This window comes from Etheostoma cragini, chromosome 3 (assembly GCF_013103735.1).
Source record: "Etheostoma cragini isolate CJK2018 chromosome 3, CSU_Ecrag_1.0, whole genome shotgun sequence".
Lineage (NCBI taxonomy): Eukaryota > Metazoa > Chordata > Actinopteri > Perciformes > Percidae > Etheostoma > Etheostoma cragini.
The window spans coordinates 23,710,783-23,723,341 of NC_048409.1; the positions used below are offsets into that span (position 1 = coordinate 23,710,783).

At 40.2% G+C, this 12,559-nt stretch overlaps 1 protein-coding gene across 1 annotated transcript in view; it reads left to right on the top strand.

Moving 5' to 3' along the window:
- LOC117942360 (eukaryotic translation initiation factor 4 gamma 1-like) overlaps positions 1-12,559 on the top strand; it is a 36,126-nt gene that overhangs the window by 9,287 nt on the left and 14,280 nt on the right. Inside the window, exons 9-11 of the mRNA XM_034867772.1 lie at positions 5,138-5,277; positions 10,640-10,732; positions 11,489-11,744. Coding sequence (XP_034723663.1) covers positions 5,138-5,277; positions 10,640-10,732; positions 11,489-11,744 — 489 coding nt within the window. The remainder of the gene's footprint in view (positions 1-5,137; positions 5,278-10,639; positions 10,733-11,488; positions 11,745-12,559) is intronic.

The following is a 12,559-nucleotide window of genomic DNA, read 5'->3' on the forward strand; positions in this document are numbered from 1 at the left end:
ACCCACCACCAGCAGGCATCTGAACTACGTGTTGTCTTTGTTTAAACTGTAGCTCATCAGCAGTAGAATGCACTGGCCTGAATACAGGACTGCAAACACACAATTTTTCTATCAGGCTTTCCATGTCCTGCCCTTTGCACAGTGTGTGTGTGGGCTGTATGATGGTCATTGTACTTGAATACTACCCCTTTAAGAAACCATTTTTAAAACATCTATAAACATTACATCAATGGATGGACCAGATGTTCTTAACACATTGTTAAGTGTTACTAGTTAGTTTGTAAACCGTCGATAAACAGTGTATGGATGGTTATTATAAAGTTGCAACAGATGACAATAATACCTTGGTAAATAGTTGATAAATACTTTGTAAATCATCTGTAAACATTATCTGGATGGCTATTGTAAAGTTGCGACTGATGTTTTTAATAGTTAGTTAATGGTTAGCACTGGGAGCCACAAAACCCTTTTGAAATTTAAAATGAAATAACACTGTATGTAGTGTTTTTTTTTGTAGGGGTTATTCCCCTTGCTCTTAAACAATTCAAGACAGCCTCACAGACGTCCCCCCCGTGTTTGGCCTTTTAGTGGTATCAACTGAATCATTTCTTCTTGTGGCCCAGTCGAGTTTACAAACCGGCAGAACAGCGCAATTTAATCAAGATCACCTTAGTCTTTTTTCATCACAGGTAATTGAGGAGGCCACAGCTGACTTGATGTCTTTAATTTGCTGTACAAACTAAAATAAAATACATTTTAATTAAATATTCATTAAGTATTTTTTAAAAGCTGAGCCGCATCAGAGGGATCAAAGAAGCCGCATGCGGCTCCGGAGCCGCAGGTTGCCGACCCCTGGTCTAGGCCATACACACACGCGCACACACACACACACACACACACACACACACACACACACACACACACACACACACACACACACACACACACACACACACACACACACACACACACACAGACATTGTTTATAGACGGTCGACAAACCGACTAGTAATCCTTAACGTGTTAGGAAAATCTGCTCCATCTATTGATGTAATGTTTATAGATGTATTAAAAATGGTTTCTTAAAGGTTTACAAACACTTTTTTAATCATTACCAGAGGCCTAATATAACATATGAGGGACATAATGTGTGTTACAATAAACTTAAGTTTCAGCCCTATTAATAATTAGTAAACATTATAATTTATATTTAGTTAACAGTTAAATTACTATTAACTAAAGAATAATTAGTTATCAATTTACCATCTATTAATGATGGTTAATACAAAGTGTTACCCTTAAAGGTTTACAAACCTAATATTTTTTCTTTACATAAGATAGTATATGAGAGAAATAACGTGTGTATCAATAAACTATTTTGAAAAGTTATTAATTATAATTTTAAAGTTAATTAAATAATAATTGCTTGTTAGCAGTGAAATGACAGTTTGTTAACAGTGAAATGACAGTTTGCTAACAGTTAAATGACAATTAACTAAAGATGAATTTACTATGAATTTCCAATCTATTAAGGATAGTTATTATAAAGTGTTACCGTTGTCCAAATAATCCACTCTCTTTACAATAGCAAGCTACTGGTTGTATGAGAGAGCTGTGTTGGTATTTACACCAGCTGTGTGTGTGTGTGTGTGTGTGTGTGTGTGTGTGTGTGTGTGTGTGTGTGTGTGTGTGTGTGTGTGTGTGTGTGTGTGTGTGTGTGTGTGTGTGTGTGTGTGTGTGTGTGTGTGTGTGTGTGTGTGTGTGTGTGTGTGTGTGTGTGTGTGTGTGTGTGTGTGTGTGTGTGTGTGTGTGTGTGTGTGTGTGTGTGTGTGTGTGTGTGTGTGTGTGTGTGTGTGTGTGTGTGTGTGTGTGCGCGCGCCACATTGGTCATTCTCTAAATCACATTGCTCACATGAGGTTGGTACATGGCCCTAAATAACTGGTCATGTGACACTGGGGCATGGCTCTCATACTCTGCTCTCTTATGGGCTTGACCACTATATTTGCTTTGAAAGTGCAGAGGTGCCAAGGCCTGTTTCAGGTTTTCATCAAATCACAGAGACAAGAAAGTTATAAAGAATTTATTTATTTATTTATCTGGAAATGAGTTGGCCTTTTGCCTTTAGGATCTACAATGACCGCCATAACATTCTGGTAACTGCATAGTAACAATCCCAGAATATCCTTTTTCCAGCCCCCCCTCTAGTCCTCTAAGTGGTGCAGTCTGTCTGACCATTGAGTCCTTTTCTAGCAGTCAGGTAAAAAAAACACACACATTCACTGTGCTGACGGAGTATGATAACTATTTTTAAGACTCCCGACCCTCAAATTGAGTGATTTCCTTAACTCATGCCACATTGACTGTATGTACATACTCACTGTACACCCCTTTTGTAGTAGGTTGTCATGCCAGCATGGATCAGATCAGTTATTCAGGGTGGAGATATAGTCAGAGCTGCTCCAAATGACACAACTGACTAGTTTAGCCCGCCTGCCAGTACACTGTAGAGGGAGGGGGAGGGAAAAAGGAAGGTGAAAAAAGTGAAAGGCAGGGAAGAATCAGGAAGGTCAGAGGGAGGAGCAAAATGGAGACACGCTGGAAGAGGTAGGGCTGAGCATTAAAAGAAGTCATTCTGAAAGGACACCTGTAAAGAGGACAGGAAGAAGTAAGAGAGGGGGCAGAAGAGAAAGCCCCCTCTCCTTTTACTGTCCGTACGCAGTTTTGCATTCAGCATGGGGAATCGTGGGTCTCGAGAGCAGCAGGACTCTGAGGGTAGGTGTCGTCTAGAAAGTGCGTCTCTCTGCAGCCCCCTCCCTCCCATTGCTGTCTCAATCTCCTGCACTATGTGAGTCATATCTCAAGCCTTTTATTTAGAGTATTGGGAGACTGTCCAAGAAAAGTCTCATTCTGCCTTCTGGCTTTTGTTTTTGAGCATGCTCATATTCTCCCTCTCTCTGTCCTGTCTGTCTGTCTTCCCTCCCTTTTTCACTTGCGCCCTCTCTTCCCCCAACCGGTGAGGGTTTTGCCTATATTTAGGCTGCTCTGCTCCTGGTCAACAATGCAGACTCAGTAATGTGAGTTAGACTGAAATGTATGCTTAGGGGGAGAGAGGCAGAGCATGAGCTTGTTACCGTTGGGCTGAAAGAGAGGCCATCTTCCATCTGAGGATTTTTTTAACCCCAGTCCTTTAAAATTGGGTTACAACTGGTTCTGAACTGTAGCTGAGGCCAGTTACAAGGCCAGGTAATATTACTGAGTGGTTTGATGTCTTGTTTACATTACTGACCGGTTAGGCTTATATAGGTTCTTTGAACTTGTGTAAACTTTAATATTTGGCTGCAGCTTACTTGGCAAGTTGGTGAACATAAGAAATATCTATTGCCTAAAGAAATAAGGGGCACCAATGCAAGGCGAAGGAAAGGCTGCTATGTCATGGTCTGATGGCCAAACTATGCTTCTAAGTGCCATGTCTGCTTCTGTTAGCTGTTGCCTTCAGATAAAACATCGAGGGAGATTTTCAGATGGCACGAAAGCATTTAAAGTCAGTGAAAAGACACAGAACTGAAAAAATGATGTCCGTTGAAGTGGTGGCAGAATTATCATGAGTGAGGACAATAGTGATTGATAGTTGCAGCTTACGGGTATCTTAAGATGCATTGCTCCACTGCAGAAATGTTTGAAGATGGTAATAAAAAAAGAGGTTGGTGGAAATGAAGACAATGGAGTTTGTGGTATTTTTTTTTTGAAAATGTTAAATTACAGTGAGTCCTAGTTCACCCGTTTGAAAGGCTCGGACATTTCAGCATTCAGCGTCTGCAGACAGCTGCACAATTGTGCCAGCTACTCAACCACGTTGTTGGGTGCATTTTTGGACATACAGTATGCAGCCACTTTTGCCAGTAAGGAACTGCTTGCACGCCCACGCAACTGGTAGCTAGAAGACTGCAGCTTCCCCACATCAATTAGTTTAGCTAGGAGGTTGTCAGCTACGTGTCTGTCTGGCATACTCTGTATGTAACGGATCATTTAACCTGCCAGTCCTCATCAATATAGTGGCATGTGTTTGTCTGGCCATCACCAGACCAAGCCAAGCTCAGCAGATTTGAGATTGGAGCATTGGTCTGGGGAGTCTGCTCTGTATTTTCTCTGCACAAGAGGCGTGACCAACGGGCATGGTTCAAATGACTATACACAATAAGAAAGTCCTTCAACCAATCAGACCAACAATCCGGGTGACGTAGAAGCAACCGCGGCGTCAACGCGTTGCTGCGCTTTGGTGGCATTCAGTGGCCGCTATGTTGAATGCAAACAAGAAACTGCTTGGTCGGTTCTCTATTGTTATTGTGTTTAACCTGCCAATATCTTGCCAGGTAGATAAGCCAGTTTGTGATTGGTTTCTGCAAAATTGTGAACTGAAGCAGGAGAATTGAACGTGCAGGTTTTGCCGGCAGAGTGGTTGGGGTTTACCCAGTCTAGGCATGTGTCACAAAGTTAGCTGTTGTGAGCCCTGTTCAGTTGTGAGAGAGACGAGCTTTGCCTTCCCTAGCAATTAAGCAATTGATTGTGTTGGTTACTGTTTCTTCATCATGCCAGAAACCTTTTTTAACTGATAGTATTAATCAGGCTTTTGACATTTAAACAGTTGATATTTGAACTCAACTGTGAAACATACAAGAGTTGAATATAACCATGAAACGCTGCTATAAAAAAGATATTAAAGACGGCTAATTTAACTAGCTCTCCTGCATTGTGTCTCCACAGTGTTCACAGGAATATTGTCAGGCCAATAAAGCACAAATTCAAACATTGTTTATTTTTGTAATATAGAAATTCATGTTTAGTTGTAATGTGTTCATAGATTGTATGTTGCCCTGTGAAATATAATGCATCCTCAGTTGGCAGTGAGAAAACTTCAGTATTTTAAAAGTAAAATGACCTACCTTTTATGACATAACGTTGCTGTTGACATAAAACTGCAGCAGAACATTAGGGTTGTAGACTTAAATGCCATTGTTTAAACACAAGCTTTGTGTTGTCAAACAATTGTGTGTCTGTGTGTGTGTCTGTGTCAAGTTATGACTATAGGATTAAATCAGTATGTTTTGGTTTACATTCTTATCTCTGTCTGATCCACAGCAGGGGCCTACTACCCCGCCCAGCCTCAGTTCACCCCATCGGTGCAGGCGGCACCCGTCATTATGAACCCAGCCCCTCAACAGCAGCAACCACCACCTCAGCCGCCCCAACACATCCCCACCAAACGGGAACGTAAACAGGTACAGTTAGTATTCTACTACACAAAACACCTTACACTTTAAATTGACTTATTAAAAATGGATATTTGGTTCAGAATTTACATATTGCCTTCTCATGACATATTCTTTATTCTTCTTCGGATCCACAATAGCTTCCGCTGCAGTGGTTGCTAATCTTCCTGAGGTCCACATAAATACTTGATACAAACACTGACATCACACAGCCATTATGCATCTTGATTTGTTTTGTTTAGTTGTGCAGTTTTTATTATCTTCCGGCCCTGTAAAAAGGCTTTGAGTTTGTGAAAAGCAATACATAAATTAAATGTATTATACTTGTTATACATGCACACATAGATTGACTCTGTCATTATATCCCTAAATTACAAATCTGAAAGTCAGACTTAAAACGATGCATGTACAGAGTTATCGAACACGCTAATTAGTTAATATCCTAAAAAAAACAACGTACCAAGTGGTTTTCTTCCTTTAGTACTTATTGTTTCACCACACTTTCAATACTAACATTTTATTAGCAGAATAAACCACCAATAGATGTAGAATAGGTCTTTTTATGTTGATAAAATTGTGGAAACGCAATAGGGAAGTAACACAGACTTTAAAGAACTGTTTACCTAAAATGGAAACTTTTGTTATCAGCCCTGTTTGGACAAGATATGTTTATCAGTGTAGGTCAGGTACTTTAACTGGCAGTATTAATGTTAATTCTGTCTGAACACATCATCTACTTTAAGTTCTACGTAAGATAGACTCAAAAGTGGGACATATCCATCTGTGGACGAAGATCTAGACTCGGAAGAACATAAATGTCGTAAGTCTCTTCTACAAGATCAATGAGGGAAAACCACAGTTTGGTGTGAGGGGGAAATCTGAAGGTAAATAATTGAACTTCCAGATGCACAATATGATAGTTTGGCCTCAGATCCTGTATGCATTATGCTCTACAAGCTGTTTTGAGTAACCTCAGCCATCTCCAAATACAGACAGTTTATCCGATGTCCAATCAGAGAGGAGAATATTTTTGGATCATTTTGAAACCGGTAGCGGCAGATGGCTGCCCACCAAGAGCCTGGGTCCGTCTGAGGTTTCTGCCCAAAAGGAAGTTTTTCCTCGCCACTGTTGCACCCATGCTTGCTCTTGGGAAATGGTTGGGTCTTTGTATATCATAGTGTGGTCAGACCTACTTTATATGTAAAGTGCAGAGCTTTGGAAACTTTGTGTTTGTTAAAATCGTGCTATATAAATAAAGTGGATTGGATTGGATAAAGTGTCTTGAGAAGAGTGAACGCTTGTTACAATTTAATAATATTAATAAAATTGAATTTAGCTAAAATTTAATGAAATGGCTTGATTATATTTACTGATAAAGACAAATGGAACAGAAAATAGAACGGATCTCTTATTTTATCAGTAATTATGATCAAACAAAAGGTCAAAAACGTTCTATGATAGAGAAACCGTAAAACAGGGGTAACTGCAGACCTCTTCCTCCCTTTGATCTTCATCTGCCTCCTCTTTCTGAATCTGCAGCCTCCTCTTCGTCCCACACGGTCAATTCTTCCTTTCCCTTTTCTCTTTCACTTATTTCTGCATCTCTTTCTGCTCTCTTCTCCTGTGCTGACCAGCCCGGTCTCTCCAGTTTACTGCCTTCTCCATTTCCTTACTTCTCTTCCTCCTGTGCACTACTCAGAATTTTTTTGGCTGGCAGTATACCCACTTTTACGCTTCAGCTAACATCTCCAGCTACGGTGGCCTACAAAAGTCAGTATGTTAAAAGCTCTGTTTATCCTTGTATTACATTACACTGTAGGGCGCTGTAGCCTAACAAACAAAATCCGAAGCGATTTATTTCATGCACACAACAGTTTTGTTTAGAGTAGCCTTCTTAATCCCATTGTGTTTGTTGTTTTCCCAGTTTGACAGGAAAGGATGTCAACTGGTTTATTTTTTAATTTTTAATTTAATTTTTTTTAATTTTTTGCAGCCTTAATGTCATGTTATGTGAGCGGAAGTGGGTTTTATAGTACTCCTTAACTAATCATATACAAATGATCGGTCTCAGCAAGCACAAAATAACGTGTTGTAACGTAACTCTACCAAAGCGGCAACACTCTATAAACGTTTTGAATTCAAACGGGCCTGACCACTCGGTCACTCAAGACAAATGTACTCTGTATGCAAATATATACGTGCATCAATTGCATTTGCAAACACCCAATACATTGTTTTGTTTTTTAACCGGTAGGGGCAGCAGCAGTAATACCGTACATTCGTAAATTTGGGTAAATCATATCAAACTCAAACTGAAAAGTTATTGTCTACACGTGATCTGTGAGCTCCGCAGCTCCTTTCTAGACGTACTTTGGCAGTGTCTCTTTTGAATTGACACTTTCAATATAAAAGTTGTTAATAGTAATAACTCCCTTGCAGTAATAACCAGTATTTCTGTTTCTTCCATAGTAATTCAATGACCTGATGGTTTTGAGATAATCCAGCTAGTCAGGGGTTTTGAAATCTCTCTAAATATAATTCTAAAATCCTTCTTAAGTCTGGACGGGAAATTCAGTTTACTGATTGAAGCAGATAGTGTGGAACTTGACCTTGACTTGGTGTGCTGTAAGAGTAAGCTGCTGTACAACATATTCATCGGTTCCGCAGTATGTCTAGTGTTTCCTTTGCTCTCTAAGATGGCCCTCGTCTGGTATGTGGTAGCTCTCTGTGAACTGTAGCCCCAGTTTGTGCCTCTCATGTAATCATCGTCTTCACATTTGACACTCATGCTGTTTATATTTACAAATAATTATTTTTAGACATTTCCAGATTTCTTTTCAGATGTCTTTTTTAACATGTTTTACACAAAGCAACTCTACTGAAGATTTCAGGCAATTTTGAAGTTTTTTAATTTTGTGTTTTTATTATACCTTAATCAGCTCATGCAAAATTCTCAAATGTAAAAATTCATAACAGGAGTGGCCCAAATTTGATCTATTTGAACATATTTATCTGATTCTTGTCTATCTACCTAATTTGCATAGTTTCCCTGCCCTGTTCATCAACTGTGTGGGTGTATCTTTAAACTAGTTTTGGCTAGCTCTGAGCTTTTGCCAGTTTGTATGGGTTTGTAATCAAGTTTTGGCCTGTTCTTTTTTAATTTATGGGGGCAACAATGTAACCTTTCTGTTTGTCTTCATATCATTAAACTTGGATCCTCTGTTCAAAGAAATAAGAACATAATTTGTAGTTTCTATTTAAAGTCCTTTATATATTTCAGCTTAGTATGGTGTCAATCCCTTAATCGTTTACCAGTATTACCAGGACAATACAGTTAGTATTCAATGCTGGGACTCTGTTCTCCTTCCAAAAGACTTACATAATGTCTAGTCCCTCTCGCTACGGGACTGCTTATCAGTGATTGTGGTTGCCTTGGGTGGACTTTGGCCCATTCCCATAGGCCCCGGCTTATGCTATAACACTGGCTTTAAGACCCTGTGCACAATCCCTGTCTCTGTCACACACTCATCCACACAAAATGAAAAACTTTTAGTGTGCAGTTGCCCTAAGGTACTCAACCTTTACAGTATATTTGGTTGCATGTAGGTCGGATAAAGAAAGAGAGGGTGAGTGTGTGTTTGAACTGTCTGGATTTTAAAACGAAGTATTTCCCAGCCTATTGAAATCATCTTTTTAACTGCCATCGATGACCAAATAATGTCCCTTCAGCACCTGGTTACATGCAAAAGTTGGAGCTTTGCAAATTGCCCTTTTTCCTGTTTTTCTACTTTTTTTGCACTCCTTCCCCCTGTTTAAAAGAGAAAATCCAGAGGGGAAGGGGGTGAAGGACGTGTAAGCACATAGCTCAGTTCCACGTGGCCATTGGTCTCCTCCCCCTTCTGTGCCGGAAGGGCTAACCAACCAGCATTCCTTTGCTGCTGTGGCACCACACTCCTCCTCCTCCTGTGCTGGTTTCCTTTCCTCTCCATAGGGATGAGCCTGAAAAAAGCGAGTGAGTGTGCAGGATGACAGAGAGACTGAAGAAAAAAAAAGAGGGGAGTTTCTTCTCCTAGCTTCAGTTCATTTGATAATGCTAAGTTTTTTTCCCTGGAAACTCTTCCATTCCACCCTACTCTGCCCCTCCTTCACTCCGGCCCCTTTAACTGTTTGTTAGTCTGTGTGGGAGGGGTTGTGCATTCCAATACCATAGCTTTACAAGCCCACTCGCTTTATCCTTTTTTCCCTCCCTGTTCTGTTCAGCATATGAGAAAGGGTGATTCAAGTTGTTAGCTAGCTTACTGACAGTCAGGCCCAGCCCTGCTCTGTCCTGTTCTGCTGACCTGTAGAACTCTATCACAGCCTGACTATGCGTGAGTTAAGTTGAGATAAAACTCGATTGGCTACGTCCACCCGCCATCCTGCTTTGTGGGGTTTAAAGTCCAGCCCGTGTCTGTTGGAACAGCTACTCCAGCCCCAGGATGAGAGAGGCCCGCTACGGTTTGTAATGCTCTGAGAAGTTAAACCAGAGAAAGGTCAGTGGCGGCGAGCAAATACTCTTTTTCTTAAAAGTCCAAAGTAGGCCGGACAGCAGCAGTACGGTAGCAGCTCACTGTTAACTTTTACAGTTTAATACTTGATCAGGGACTTTGTTTGTCACTTTGTTTAGCAGCGATGTAGCTCATACCAGTTTCATGACAGCTCTGACTTCCTAGAGTAAGTATGTAGAGTGTCAGTGAGAGTGAGAAAAAATGAGTGCTGAATAGAAAGCATGTGTTTGTAATGTGTGGGCACTCCTTATGAGTGAGTGATTAGATTTTTTCACTCAGTTTTTTCCTCCTCTGCCCGAGTGTTGTGTGTGTGTGCACAGAGGAAACCTGTGCGTGCTTTGCCTTCCTGAGATGCATGCATTTTTACAATAACTTAAACTAGCAGTGGAATTTGTTTGATAATTTTATCAATTTGGGCAACTTGATTCCCGCTCAGTCGAACATTATTATTGGTGTCTAACTGGTAGATGCACATTCAGCTCTGGTGGTTAGATTTTGTGTGCCTCAGTGTTCACAATGTGAGAAATGTAGCTTTCATTGAATCAGAGGCAGCTAGCGATTCATAGACAGAGAAACGGCTGACAACTGTAGGCATTGCATCATGGGATGGCAGCGCTTCTTTTTTATAATGTTGTCTTCAACCTAAACATTTTAACGCTTTGCCTTTCTCCTTATCATCTGCATTAATTGTAGGAAAGCAGCTAGTCATTGTGCTTATCCACACATAGATTATTCTTTTTTAATTTATTTCCTTTTTATTCTTTCCTTTCTGTAATAATTTGTGCTCCCACACTGACCGTGGATCTCTTCCCTCTCATCCATAGATCAGAATAAGAGACCCTAACCAAGGTGGTCGAGACATTACAGAGGAGATTATGTCAGGGGGCCGCAGTGGCTCTACCCCAACCCCACCACAGGTGAGCTACAATACCATGATTCAGACCAAAGACGGTTAACACATCAGACATACTAGCACACTGTTACAGTTTAAATTTGGGTTTTTAGGACACCAATTACATTTTTCAGGAAAATAAGGCAAGTTAATAAAAGTATAGTGAATGAACAGACAAAAGACGGGACACTTGCAAATCGGTTATCAGATCAGTACAAATGTAGTGAGCATCAGAAGTTTAGTCACACTGATAAATCAGTTTAAATGCTCATTGATGAAATTAATCAGGGTTGTCGTAGTTCACCAAACTGCTTTTAGGTCATGTTGGCATCAAATTTATGTGGATCGTGTGTGTGTGTGTGTGTGTGTGTGTGTGTGTGTGTGTGTGTGTGTGTGTGTGTGTGTGTGTGAGGCATGTGTGCGTGTGTGTTTGCGTGCGTGTGTGTTTGCGTGCGTGTGTGTGTATGTCTTTATATACTGTTTACTCTCTGGCTGTTACCTTGCAACAACTCGTCTTTTCCTAGGGTCTTATACTTTCTACTGTGTAAAAGATTTAAATGGAACCGGAATGGAATATACTTTGTCCAAATGCTACTTCTTTATGGGGACTGCTGCAGATTGCCTGATCTATAATTTGCTTTAAGTTGTGACGTGTGGCTAATTTATCCACCAAGGGAATTATGTGAAACTATTTTTTTCCCCACCTTGTCAAGTGGAAAATGTGTTGTCCTCACCGCTAAGGTCCTATCTTACTTTCTTGCGTGTGTATGTCTTCCAACAGACCGCCATATCGGGATCAGAAACTACAGCTTTTGTCCAGGCCAACGGTGAGAGTGTCACAGCTGTTGCTACACCAGCACTGGTTAGACCAGGTAAGTGCCACATGCACAGGGCCTTAAACACAGTCACACAAAGATATATGTACAATTTTCAAATTATCATTTTAGTATTGTTCATAATTCAAGGCTTGTGTATTGGTACTTCTGATATAGTTAATGCAGTTATTATTTTATTTTTTACAGTAACAGGTTATTTTTGTAAGATAAGTTTTAAGATAAGAACTGAATAAAATGCTTTTCTTTGCATTTTCAAGACTGTCAATAGCTTTCATTTAATATAGGCCTTAAATTCAACTTGATTCAAAAACTGACCAAGTGATCTTAAATAGCTGAATAATTAGGGACTCTATCTGTAAAGTGTCTTGAGATAACTACTGTAATGATTTGACACAAATTAACTTATTAAATTGATTGATTGAAAAATAAATTGATCTGGACACCATAACGATATTTTTCCCGTCTAAGTCTTTGTAGGGCGGAGGGGCGAAAAAAAAAACGTTAGATTAATTAACTGTACTGTCCTGCAGAACTTGTCCTTGTAGGCTATTTGCAGTATATTAAATCTTTTTTGACCTAATTCTTTTGCACCGAAATGACACTCGTCTGTCGGCTCTGCATCAGCGCTCTGTGCATGTCCTCGGCTTCGCGGCTGAGACACAACTAGACTATTAATTTAAATCTTTTACTCTTAAACACAAAAGGCACGTCCACTTTATTATATACTGTATATTTTAACATATCTGTGGTCAAGCTCAATGCCTCGCTGTGTTGTATAGTCCATGCATGATGGCGTGGTGTGCTGGCACTGTATATTAACAAGTTCTTAAAACCTCTTGTTCTGAAAACAAGGAGGGTGTTCTGAAGACAGACTGTTACCTTTGAAACAGGGGTGCTCTGAAAAACCCCCATTAGCAGTGAGTGCTTTCCACCCATAGACCGGAATGGTCTATGCTTCCACCTGATGAAATGAACACATCAAAAAATCGACCAATCAGAATTTGGGTTGAGCCAGA